This window comes from Xyrauchen texanus, chromosome 28 (assembly GCF_025860055.1).
Source record: "Xyrauchen texanus isolate HMW12.3.18 chromosome 28, RBS_HiC_50CHRs, whole genome shotgun sequence".
In the NCBI taxonomy this organism is placed as follows: Eukaryota; Metazoa; Chordata; class Actinopteri; order Cypriniformes; family Catostomidae; genus Xyrauchen; species Xyrauchen texanus.
Window position 1 is genome coordinate 17,000,001 of NC_068303.1, and position 13,819 is coordinate 17,013,819.

A 13,819-nucleotide genomic window follows, 5' to 3' on the forward strand; every position below is an offset into this window, starting at 1 on the left:
AGTCTTTTGCTGACAACAGCTGCTTTATTTGCCACATCAACACACAATAGATTTGAACATTGTATCGTTGAGACGGCTCAGTATTACCACGTGGAATCTCATACCTTGGTTAATGAGATCTGTACATATAAGTTTAAATTTGGACAAGATTTTCTGGAAGATATTGCAGAAGTTCTAACTAACCAAACCATCTGCAAACACTATAGCCTTCCTCAGCCTGCTTTAGAGGAAGATCCCAGCATTTAGCAAAACTTTTTCCCTCTCTGGCATGGCCCAAGCAGGGTTTTGTCATGACCAGGTTGATCAACAAACCATTGTTCTTCATGCAATGAATGTTAAAAAGCATTTGCGGCTAACAGTTGTCACACTCCCAAGTAGGGGTCTTCTGGGAAGTGCAGCTGTCTGAAACAGGCAAATCCTGTCCCCTGTATGCCCTTTTAAGGAGACAAGGCCTTGTAAAATTACTTGTGCTGGTTGGCTGCTTTGTCTCACCATTACTGTAGACCCCCCATACAGCAGTGTTTCAGAAATGTTGCTAATAGATTACAAACCAGTAAATATTGCCACAGAAGAATTATGACTCATACTGTGCTTTAACAGTCTTATGGGACCATCCTAATTACTTTTTGCATTTATCTTTTAAGTATCTCACATTATAAGTTTCATGAATGCATATTATTCCATTGTTGTTTCATCAGACAGAACATTGCCCTACACAGTAACTACCAACACTGAAACAGAAAAATGGCTTTGAAGTTATTTGGTTTTAGTATTGAGCCAAATTACTGTAAAAAGTAGTAACCTGCAATCGCTGTATTTTATGACGGTGCATTAGTGTCACATTAAAATAAGAAAAATTTATTTCTTGTTCATTGTTACAAGTCATACACTCAGCACCTCACATTTCTCCTTCACAATGTTCACAATATTGACGCTATCTACCACCCCTGGAGTCACGAGTTCGAATCTAGGGAGTGCTGAGTGACTCCAGCCAGGTCTCTTAAGCAACCAAATTGGCCCGGTTGCTAAGGAGGGTAGAGTCACATGGGGTAACCTCCTTGTGGTCACGATTAAGTGGTTCTCGCTCTCAATAGGGGCATGTGGTATGTTGCGTGTGGATTGCGGGGAGTAGCATGATCCTCCACATGTTGGGATTCTCTGCGGTGTCAGGCACAACGAGCCAGGTGATAAGATCGACGGTCTCAGAAGTGGAGGCAACTGAGACTGTCCTCTGCCACCCGGATTGAGGTGAGTAACCATGCCACTACATGGACCTAGTAAGTAGTGGGAATTGGGCATCCCAAATTGGAAGAAAATGTGGATAGAAAAAAGAAATAAGCCTAACCCTATAATGTACCTAAAAGTAATGTAATTAATTAAAAATGTCACTAGCTGTAATCTGATTACAAGAATTTAAAATGTAATGATTACACGACTTATTTACTAAAAGTAATTTGATTACAGGAACTCATTAATTTGTAATTGGATTACACCCAACACTGATTACACCTTTTTCTCTTAAAAGGCCTATTTTGAGATTATTCTCAAAACTTTAACCTCATAAATTTACAAGTTTATTCTTAAAATCTTTGATTATTTTTCCTTTTATTTCAACATGGCACTAAAATTTAATTTCCACCTGATCTAACCCTTTTGTTGGTGTTGCCTAATGAATTCAGGTTCACTCAGACTTGTTAATTAATATTTTTGACTATAATCAAACCAGTAAATTTTGATTTTAGGATAACATTTTTGTCAGTGTAGACAAAGAGACCTGATTTCAGTCGTAACTCAATTTTGTGTAGTTACTGCTTTTTGGCTTTACACGGCAGTACAGTAGACTGTTACATATGCCTAAAATCTACTGCATTATTCCAAAGCAAATGATTAACAATGATCTCTTTTTGCACATAGGTCTGTAGACAGCATCATCACAGCTATAAAAAGATGCTAGTATAGGCCACCGATCATGCAGGTTCAAGGGAATCCTTAAGGATTGTGTTCTGTAGATATGCTATGAGCCTAGTGTGAAAAATACCTAATAATAGCTCATCTATCGGTGATGCTTAAACTTTACGGTGCTCAAAAATGCATACACATGATCCAACTTTGATGTTCATGATCCGACTGACCGAAGAACCAATAAGAAACTCTATACATTTGAAATGAAAAGAGACAACAAAAGGTTAGAAAATAGTATCCCACTGATATCACAGTCTTTTTCAGTCAGCCTTAAGCTATCAGGATCACAAATAGAACATTATCTCCTGTCCACCAAGCCTGAAAAAACACAAAGATAGCATCACACTAAGGCAGGAGACAAATGGTCCACTCTGATGGATGTACAAAAATGAACCATATGAAACAGGATATGCACATTTCATGTGTTTTGTACAGCAGTTTAATCCAAAGCATATGTGTAACATCAAACTACAAGCAATGTGCTTCATATGATTAAAGTACAGTACATCAACTTATTACAAAATCAATCTAAATCCCAACAAAAATCATTTGTAAGGGTCAGATCTGGTAGAACTACCACCTTTTAGGTGATAACTGCATGTTACAGTGTAACCCAGGCTATTTAGAGGGAAATGCTTTGTTTTCTCATAATGTTATGTGTGATAAAGGGAGAGAAGGTGACAAATAAGGAGATGAAGCTAAGCAACAAACACTGAGGAACAGCACTGATGTTTAGCTAGGAGCAGCTGTCACTCACCATGACCCTAAAAGGAGAGAGCTGAGCCAATCAGAAAACAGCAGTCCTAGACAGCAGTTGCAGAGAGACAGGCCTTTATACCCCCCACCCCCCATGGCATGCCAGGGCTCTGACTATTTGACAAAGGTGACATCCTTAGTTTCACCTCACACATCTAGTGTTACTTCTGTGTAGTCTAACTAGATGTTAAAATGTGACCTTCCACTCCACATATATTATTCTTTGTCAGAGATCATAAAGTGTTTGGGAAATGTGGGATTTATTGATTCCTTTTGGTGCAAGTGATAGCCAAAACCCCCAAAATAACATTTAAACACACAATTACTACAATTAGTTAAGTAGGCAATCACAAATTGTCTACTTTGGCTATTGTCTAATTTTGCATAACATGCACAACTTCTCTGATGAGTTAATTTAAATACAGGAAAGGCTTACAAAACATGTGTCTTTATCCATATGCAGTACATACACCCAAAACAAATATTTCAGTCTATTTGTAAGATTCAGGCAAAACAAAATCAAACTGAATTGAAACATCTTTTTAATTATTTAATTAACTATAATAATTTAATTGACAATAATTTGCATTACACACACACACACACACACACACACACACACACACACACACATATGGTCCACCTATCATTATGAGGACTTTCCATAGACATAATGATTTTTATACAGTATGAACTATAGATTCTATCCCCTAAACCTAACACAACCCCTAAACCTAACTCTCACAAATATGTTTTTTAAGTGATTTAAACTATGGAGACACTAGAAATATCCTCATAAACCACATTTATAGCATAAATTACCCTTGTAATTACCAGATTGTAATCTAAAAAATTGTCCTCATAAACCACATTAACATGCCCACACACACACACACACACACACACACACACACATATATATATATATATATATATATATATATATATATATATATATATATATACCTTTTTTAAGGGTTCAATTGGGTAGAAATAGATCCTTAATGTAACAATTGGAGGTTATGACTTTTTACAGTGTGTACATTTCTTTTCTTTATGAAGGAATTGTATCTCTGAGCATCCATCCATTCATCATAACAGTTTTGTGGATTTGTCACACATCAAAACAAAATATTCCATACATATGTAAACATCTAAATTAACTTCTAAATTAACTGGTTTTATTCAAGTCATCAGATCTAATCAATCTAATTTACATCACTGTATCAACCTAAATACATTAGGTCACACCAACAAAACTATTTTTAATGGATAGAATCAGGTAGGTATAGCTCCTTAAGGTAACAAATGCATTTTAACACTTTTCACAATGTACTAAAAAGCATCAGGGAATGATAAAAAAATAGTGCTTCAGTTTATTTGAACTCTCATCTGGCTCTGAAAGTATCTTGAATTGGGAATACTGACTGTTTATTTGTGTACCTAATAGATACTGTCATCTCCTGAGAAACATCTGTCCATTTATCTTATCCTGTCAGGACCATCACGCACAGGACATATTTACTATGGGCCATTTTTCTAGCAGTTCTTATTTGGTGTTGTGTGAACTCCTGAGCCCGCCCCTGAACCCTCACCCTCCCATCCAATACCATATTTTAGGGGCATCCTTCTCTCATAGCCTTCATCCCAGTGGAAACTCCAGTCTTGTGCTACAACTTGGTGAGTGTTTGCTTCTACAATCATATCTATGGACTACTGGATATTTGAGAAGAAATAGCCCTTTTGCAGTGTTAGGATACAACATTTTAGCTTCTACATGAGAAGGAACAATATTCTTTGGAATTCAACACTGGGCTGTTGATACAAATGAGGGATAATTGGTTACATTTACATTTATGGTCTAAGCAGATCCTTTCTTAATTAAGCTACTGCCTCCTAATGGAGACTGCAATTTATTTGTGCATATAATTGCCCATCCTTTAAAATTGTATCTGTAGCTATAACGGATGGTTGCCTATTCTAATAAAATATGAGGTTTTAATGATATGAGGTAATGAAGGAGATAGAGGTCAACCCGAGTGTATCCATAAAGTGTGATGTGGTAACTACTGCATTTGTAATTGATTGGCAAACTGTAAAACCAAATGTTGTCATAACTGGAAAAAAATTGAACATTACTTGAAATGTCAAGTTTTGTGCCAGTTTTTCATAAAAATCCATAGACTTAAGATTTTAAGTTTTAATAACTCAAATAATTGAGTACAAAACTGAGGCTATTGGGAAAACCCATAATGTCTTTCGCTTGAATTATTTAATTATGTTTCCTTGGTCAAAGGGAACATACAGTATGGGGGAATTTAAATAGTTGTTTTTAAAAATTCATAGAGGTTTGAGCTCTCTTTTGTAATATTATTTATGCTGTTTTGTTGCAAATTGTTGTTTTGTGTGATGTCACCATTAGGGAGATAATTTAAGCTGTGTTATTATATGACCTAAATTAGGTCCATTTAATTCAATTAAAAAAGTTGAAACAACAACATTCAAATAGCAAATCTGAGTTAAGTCTACTTGTATCTAGTTACCTTAACTTAAAATAGTAAAATTAATTCTATATGAACACCAAGTTAAGTGAACTTAATTATACAGGTTTAGGAGATACAATTAATTAAATTGAGGGAACACGTTTATTCAATCAATTGAGTAAAGTCAACATGTTAGGGTTTTCAGGGCAGTTCTGACATGCTGACAGTGAATTATTGAATCCTTGTTTAGGTCTTAAAGGGGTCACTTATGATGCGCTAATAGAGAAAGTCATCAACAGATGTAGTGAAGTGTTATATGCTGCCAGTAGATCCCTTACAGTTTCAGTTTGGACAGCTGAGACAAGCTTTAAGTCCTGCTGTCACTTGTCAACAGGCAACTGTGAAACAGCAGATAGAACACTTGGTCAGGGGCTTCTGTCTGGAATGGCAAGAGCTGATGTCTAAAATAGTTTAAAGGGGATCTGCTGTGCCCCTTTTGGCCGTTTGTTGGCCTTGTATGATAATATTTTTTTCTGTAGGCTCTTTTTTTACCACACTGGTTAATTAAGAGTTAAAAAAAAAATGTAAGCACTTTGCACCAGTATACTTCTTAACTGAGATTTGTAATGTAGCCCTACAAGATGAGGTTAAAACTACATAACTATGCATATATTATTTTATGTATTCAATTAATTGTAACTTAATTCATCATTGTAAGTCACCAAGAAACACATTCAGAGTTTTATGTGCTAAAGTAAAAAATAATAGTATCAGCTTTCTAATTAAAATAATTATTGTTTCTACTCCAAACTGTGATGCCAAGATATAATCATTTAAATGTTAAATTTAAATATTTTTTTAGTGCATAAAGCTAAAAATGTTTTTCAGGGTCAAAGTGAGTCTGGAGACACTGGAGCAGGTCATAACTGAACAATGATGGGCATTCAATCATTGAAATGAATGTTATTATATGGTATAATTAATTATAACCTAATTGTACCTAATACGCTCTCCTTATGCATGTTTTCCTCCTCTTAGGACCATCCTAGTCAAGACCAATCATGTGTGACGATGATGAGACCACCGCACTTGTATGCGACAATGGTTCTGGTTTGGTCAAGGCTGGGTTCGCCGGTGATGATGCTCCCCGTGCTGTCTTTCCCTCTATTGTGGGCAGACCCCGTCACCAGGTGGGCCTCCGAAACATTTGATGAATTTCTGGCTCCAGCTAGCATATAACATATTGCTTAATTGGAACTGGAAAACTTTTTATTGATGATCATTGTAACATTGTGTTAATCAAACTAATTGATTGTTATGTAACTGTTTGGTGATGTCTGAATCATGACTCCTTTTTCCCCCACAGGGTGTGATGGTTGGTATGGGTCAGAAGGACAGCTACGTTGGAGATGAGGCCCAGAGCAAGAGGGGTATCCTCACTCTGAAGTACCCCATCGAACATGGCATAATAACCAACTGGGATGACATGGAGAAGGTAGCATCTAAGACTTAAAACATAATGCGAAAAGATAAACCCAGAATAATCGTATGGATTACTGTAGTTGTAAACTATTCATTTAGTTCAATCCTTACAACATGAGAGGGATTTTATTCTTATTTGTTAACAAGTAACCCTACAGTCTATGGTCAGTCACCTACCATTAATTTGTCCATTCATTAGATCTGGCACCACACCTTCTACAACGAACTGCGTGTGGCCCCTGAGGAGCACCCCACACTGCTCACTGAGGCCCCTCTTAACCCCAAGGCCAACAGGGAAAAGATGACACAGGTACACACACCAGTATCTTGGGTTTTCATATACTGCTTGATCAAGGTTTATGCTATTGCTAAAACTGACCTTCTTCCTTTTTTTAGATCATGTTTGAGACCTTCAATGTCCCAGCCATGTATGTTGCCATTCAGGCTGTGCTTTCCCTGTATGCCTCTGGCCGTACCACTGGTCAGTGTCTTTCAGATTACAAGAAGCAATACATATATTACATACATACACATATTGTAATACAATTCATATAGGTTTCAGTAAATCTATTTATGAGCTATACTTGACATGCTAGTGCATTGATTTACAGGTATCGTGCTGGACTCCGGTGATGGTGTGACCCACAACGTCCCCATCTATGAGGGTTATGCTCTTCCTCACGCCATCATGCGTCTGGATCTGGCCGGTCGTGACCTGACTGACTACCTGATGAAGATCCTGACTGAGCGTGGTTACTCATTCGTGACCACAGGTGGGTGCTCAATTAAGAGTCGTACTTCAGTCTATCCTGTTGAATATGCAAAATTCAAACTAAATATGTTGCATAATATAAAACATTTAAACACAGTAGTTTTGTTGTTGTTTAACAGTATGTTTTAATAAAGTAAACAAACACTGTATGTTTTCAGTGACTGGGCCAGATGTATATACTGTATATTCATTGCATATACTTGCGCTCACTCTCAAAATATTTTCTATTCCATAGCTGAACGTGAGATTGTGCGTGATATTAAAGAGAAGCTGTGCTACGTTGCTCTGGACTTTGAGAATGAGATGGCAACTGCTGCCTCTTCCTCTTCTCTGGAGAAATCCTACGAGTTGCCCGATGGCCAGGTCATCACCATTGGAAACGAGCGTTTCCGCTGCCCCGAAACCCTCTTCCAGCCTTCCTTCATTGGTGTGTATTGTCCGTCCTGTTCAAGACCCCAAACCTCAGTACATCTCCCTTCATGCTGCTGTCCCCACAATACATTCAGAACAAAATTCTTCCTTGTGTAAATCTGTGTAAATATTCAAATGCAGCAGGTTAACCTAGCTACTTTATTCATTTGATCTTTCATCATGTGACTTTGCTCTATGCTTCTGACAGGTATGGAGTCTGCTGGTATCCATGAGACTGCCTATAACAGCATTATGAAGTGCGATATTGACATCCGCAAGGATCTGTATGCCAACAACGTCCTGTCCGGTGGTACGACCATGTACCCTGGTATTGCTGACCGCATGCAGAAGGAGATCACTGCTCTGGCCCCCAGCACAATGAAGATCAAGGTAAACATCAAACTCACTGAATGAGCTGTTGGTTCTTGTATAGTTCCAGAACTACAGATTGACTAAACTCATGTTCTCATGTTCGCTCTCTAGATCATTGCTCCCCCTGAGCGTAAATACTCTGTCTGGATCGGCGGTTCCATCCTGGCCTCCCTGTCCACCTTTCAGCAAATGTGGATCAGCAAGCAGGAATATGACGAGGCAGGTCCCTCCATTGTACACAGGAAATGCTTCTAAACCTCCAATCCTCTTCGATCCGATCACCCCTTTGTCTGTATTTGTACTGTGCCTTTTACTGTATATACATGTACTGTTGTAATAAAAGTTGTGACGTTTACCAATATTCTCAACCCTCATTGTGTTTTGTCTTCAAGTATTTTAGGTTTGAAGAAAATGCCACTAGTATGTGATCTGACAAAAGCAACCGTTTCTATAGGTTAATTCATTGAATGATCAAGGATCAATGTTTTTTTTCTTCCAAATGTATTAGTATCCATTTCATCCTACATTTTTAAATGTGGAATTTCTGCAATAAACTAGAATTCATAAGGAGTTTGACTTGGACAGTTAAAGGCACTAGATTTGAACTTAGTGGTGCCTGAAATTATTGGCTATATAGGTGCGCTCATATATAGGGAAGAAAAACATACATAACCATAATGTTGGTTTAAATTAGAATCATTCTAATATTTAATATGAACAAATACAATTGGAAATATCATATTTGTGTGAACACAATAAAACAACACTGAGAAATGTTAAAACAAGTGCCAACTATGAAGGTAGATTTGATCATCTTAGGACAAGGTTTTTTCTTAAATGTCAGGTTGGGGCAGATCTTTTAAACATTTTAGACAATTCATTAATTGTTAAATCAACTTTTTTTTCCTTGTTAATAACAGTGGACATGGTTAATAGTTTTGTTTTTAGCCAAGAATTTAAAGTCTGTGAGCAAAAATTGACATTCAAAAATAAACATACCTAGAGAAATATTCACTGCACTAGCGTAAAAGGTGTGACAACTAGCCCAAGTCTTTTAACTGCCATAAAAGGCAAATGGACGCTGATGAATAATGAATGAAAGGATGGTTATCAAGGAATCAAAAACAATTCACAGGAGCTCATGACAGAAATTTCCCCCACTGAAATCAACATGGAGGCTTAGCACACAATGCAGTGCCTATTCCAGAGAAAAGGCTACCAGAGAATTGTATTTTATGCTTAGTTGTTAGTTGTATTCATCAGGAGAGCTAAATTAATTATTTGCTGTATATGTGTCATAACATGACAAAAATATGATGTATTTAATTTTGTCCATAGTGAGTGTTAATTTGAATACACTGACAGGTGCATAACATGGACAGAATCAGACTATAATGACATACAGGCTATATTTAAACACATATGTACTGTGTTAAAACCCATGGTTTTCACTAATATTAAAAGTAACATTCTTTCCTGTACATACTGTATGCAACATATATTTCATTTAGGGTAAATGGAGCTAAAGGCACACCTTAAAAAAAACATATCAAGATTGAACAATTTTATTTTTATTGACTATTGATGGATCAACATAATTTGCGTGAAAAGAAAAAATAACAGAATGCTGTTTTGATTAAATGTCATAAAAAAAAGGTGGTGAGGGAGACTTATAACAAATGTTAAGGCAACATTTGTCAACTTAGGCAAATACTTTTGAGACATTAACCCTTATTTTGTATTCTGTACCCCCCCAAAGACACAATTTTAGATAATTAATAACACATGGCTATCTAAATTTTTACACATTTTTACCAACTGAAATAATTGTTGTGATTAAAATAATGAAAATATAAAATGTCTTATTTGTCAGCAAATTAAAAATAATTATTTAAGAATTGGTAGGATCAGCTATGTGCATTGTAAAGTCCGACTGGACGACTGTTATGTTTGAAAATCCCAGGAGATTCAGAAATACTCAATCACTGAGATCACATTTTCCCCATTCTGATGGTTGATGTGAACAATAACAAACTCCTGACCCATATCTGCATCATTTTATGCATTGCACTCCTGCCACACGATTGGATCATTACATAATCACGTAAATAAGTAGGTGTTCCTAATAAAGTGCTCTAGGCTTTGAACAATAATTTTATATAGGCTCTCGGATTTTGAAAGCAAGTGATTTATTTATTATAAGCTATGATGAACTTAGAAATTACATATGTTTATTGACGCCACAATATAATTATTGCTTCATTTAATACACCGGGATGTTTGTAAAGCGTTGTGTGCTAGTCACGTCAGCCAATGGTAATTATTTGTAAAGGTGAGATGATTTGCTGCTTGGCAACAGAGCAAATGAAGCGTGGAGGAAGACGGCATCTCTGTTGATACCGAAAACCTCTCTGAATCCAAATTTAAAGGTATGTTATCTCATTTTATATTTTCTCAACTATTTAATTTAGTTCTTATACCGTAGCATACCGTTTTTAGCTTCTTATAAATGCGAATACGATCTATTTTATTATGTGCGCATTTAATGTAGCCTACAATGTTTTTATCAAGCCTGTTTACTAGTGACGTAGCATGGATGCGTTTTTCTCTTCGAGCAGTTAAATGCTCAATAGCCTCTAAATTGTATATCTGATTTACAACAGAAATTATTTTATTTAGTGTATATTTTTTAAATGCTTTTTACATAACTGTCAGCACCCATTATTTATATAAAATTAATTTCTGTTTGTTGTCGGTGTAGTTAACGTCAGTGTTGAGTTCGGCTCCGAAAATGAAACACGCGGTTCTTTTGAGTGTTATGATAAGCTTGATGGCCGTCGTCTCCGGCCGCAGTCCACGCACGGTGGATCAGCTGTCGGAGGCTGATATCCAGCGTCTGCTTCATGGTGTGATGGAGCAGCTGGGTATCGCTCGGCCCCGAGTAGAGTATCCTGCGCACCAGGCCACCAACATAGTGGGTCCTCTCAGTATCCAGGGTAAGAGCTTTTGTGTACAACGTATAGCCTATAATATGTTTAAGCTTTCTTATTTCACGCGTTTTAAGATGTTTTATCAGTACATTTAAAGGGATAGTTCACCCCAAAATGAAAATTATTTAATTATATAGGGTGTGACTTCTTTTATTCTGCAGAACACAAACGAAGATTTTTAGAAGAATATCTCAGCTCTGTAGGTCCATACAATGCCAGTGAATAGTGACCAGAACTTTGAAGTTCCAAAAAGCCCATAAAGGCAGCATAAAAGAAAAGTATATGACTCCAATGGTTAAATCTCTTCAGAAGCAATATGATAGGTGTGGGTGAGAAACAGATAAATATTTAAGTCCTTTTTTTGACTATAAATCTCCACTTCACATTCTTTTCTTTTTGGTGATTTGCTTTGTTTGTGCATATCATCACCTACAGGGCAGGTAGGAGAATTTAAAACAAAAATTAAATATTGACATAATATTGATCTGTTTATCACTACACCTATTATATCACTTCTGAAGATATGGATTTAAAAACTGGAGCCTTATGGATTAATTTTATGCTGCCTTTATGTGTCTTTTGGAGCTTCAAAGCTCTGTCCACCATTGTATTGTTCATTGTATGGACCTACAGTGCTGAAATATTTTTCTAAAAATCTTTGTTTGTGTTCAGCAGAAGAAAGAAAGTCATACACATCTGGGAAGGCATGAGGTGAGTAAATGATTATATAATTTTCATTTTTGGTTGAACAATCCATTTTAGGCTAATGTTATTGCACACAATGTTTGGGTGTTATAGACTGTATAATCTGTGCCCAGTGCTCTTTGCAATTTACATTCATTTATCAATTTTATACAGTTATATTTGTCCTGAAAGAGTCTACATACCTATACACCTAATGTCATAAGAACTGGTCAATATTACGTTTTATCCTAAAATGAGCTTAATGGCTTGTCCTCATTATGGAATTGCCTAGGTGTTGCTTTTGTCTTTTACAATATGCCCACTAGGTGGTGCTCATGAGGGACTCCAGCATCTTGGACCGTATGGAAACATCCCTAACATTGTTGCAGAGTTAACTGGGGACAATGTTCCCAAAGACTTCAGTGAGGACCATGGTTACCCCGACCCTCCCAACCCTTGCCCCCTTGGAAAGACTGGTATGCAGATCATAGTGCAGCTATAGCAGAATCTGCAATTATAAAGCAGGCATTAATTCTGATCAAAGTGCTCAAACATAAACCAAGAAGAACTAATGAGCCTAAAAATATTTCTACCTTTCATTGAAGATGAAAGAAGCTTACGATATTTTTCCATAAGAAAGACACCTTAAAAATCGTGTATGATTTAAATATATCAGGGAATGTGGTGTATCTCTCTTTTTATTGTTTAAAAATGTGATTAATTTTTTTCATAGCTGCTGATGGATGTTTAGAGAATTCTCCAGACACTGCAGAGTTCAGTCGAGAATTCCAGAAACATCAGCACCTTTTTGACCCTGAGCATGACTACCCTGCACTAGCAAAATGGGTGAGTTCACACTTGGCACCTTGAAACTGACTGGAGACTCATTCAGATTGAAGGAAACTGCTTTTCAATTAAATGAAATTGAAACAAATTATTTAGTAATTGAATAAAGATAAGTGAAGTTATTTTAATTTTACTCAAAGGTCAGACAACTTTATTTGGTAGAATAATGGTAACTTATCAAAGCATACAGTATTTTTGAGTATTACCACATTATATATTTGATGATTCAGTCATGTAACTTCAGTCCTTCTCTAGAATTATATAAGATTCTAACATACTTATTGGCATATTAAATTATATAAAGTAAATGGAACTACAAGATAATTTGTAAACAACGTAGAAGGCCCTTAAATTTATCTCTGAAAAATATGTGTTAGTGCTGTAGTGGGTAGTTATCTTATTTAGTCATCACTTTGTCTATGTTATGGAGAAGTTTATATAATGTACAGATATGTAAATACACACAGCTGGACTAAAGATCTCTTTTTATTCTTACAGAACAAAGGACTGTTGTATGAAAAACTGAAGGGTGGGCCCAAAAGAAGAAAAAGGGTATGATATGAATATAACTAAAGTAATATTTAATAATTATTGTTGCATTCTGTTTTGTGTTTTCAGTGAGAATGTCACAAGACCTGTCACTGACTGTGTTTCAGAGTGCAAATCCATATCTGATGGGACAGAGGCTGGATAATGTGGTGGCCAAGAAATCAGTGCCACATTTCCCAGAGGAAGATGAGGCTGAAACTGCTACAAGCAATATCAAGACCTGAACATCATGTGGTTCTTTGATATATGTAAAATGAAAATGAATAGTCTCACAATAAAGTTAGCATTAAATTATGTGTGCTATTCAAATGAATCATTTTATAAAAAGAGAAGGAAAGGGTGATTGTAACATGAATGATTTGCCCCTTGGCATAAACTTTGTTTTAATACCATTTAATCAAATAAAATAATGTATATGTTCATGTGCAGATATATTGAAGCATGCTTTTAACTTTGTGATTCATGTGTTAGAATAACATGTCAAATTTCAATGTCACAATATGGATGCATAG

At 36.2% G+C, this 13,819-nt stretch overlaps 2 protein-coding genes across 2 annotated transcripts; both read left to right on the forward strand.

The window, feature by feature from the left end:
• Positions 1–4,286: 4,286 nt before the first annotated feature.
• On the forward strand, positions 4,287–8,599 carry actc1a (actin alpha cardiac muscle 1a). Its single transcript, XM_052095218.1, has 9 exons — positions 4,287–4,398; positions 6,240–6,391; positions 6,568–6,696; positions 6,883–6,993; positions 7,080–7,164; positions 7,295–7,456; positions 7,691–7,882; positions 8,075–8,256; positions 8,350–8,599. The coding sequence occupies exons 2-9, from the start codon at positions 6,263–6,265 to the stop codon at positions 8,491–8,493; spliced, it is 1,134 nt and encodes a 377-aa protein (XP_051951178.1). The 5' UTR covers positions 4,287–4,398; positions 6,240–6,262; the 3' UTR covers positions 8,494–8,599.
• Positions 8,600–10,554: 1,955 nt separating this feature from the next.
• On the forward strand, positions 10,555–13,724 carry LOC127622098 (neuroendocrine protein 7B2). Its single transcript, XM_052096030.1, has 6 exons — positions 10,555–10,667; positions 11,000–11,234; positions 12,239–12,388; positions 12,646–12,758; positions 13,257–13,310; positions 13,415–13,724. The coding sequence occupies exons 2-6, from the start codon at positions 11,030–11,032 to the stop codon at positions 13,529–13,531; spliced, it is 639 nt and encodes a 212-aa protein (XP_051951990.1). The 5' UTR covers positions 10,555–10,667; positions 11,000–11,029; the 3' UTR covers positions 13,532–13,724.
• The last annotated feature ends 95 nt before the right edge of the window (positions 13,725–13,819 follow it).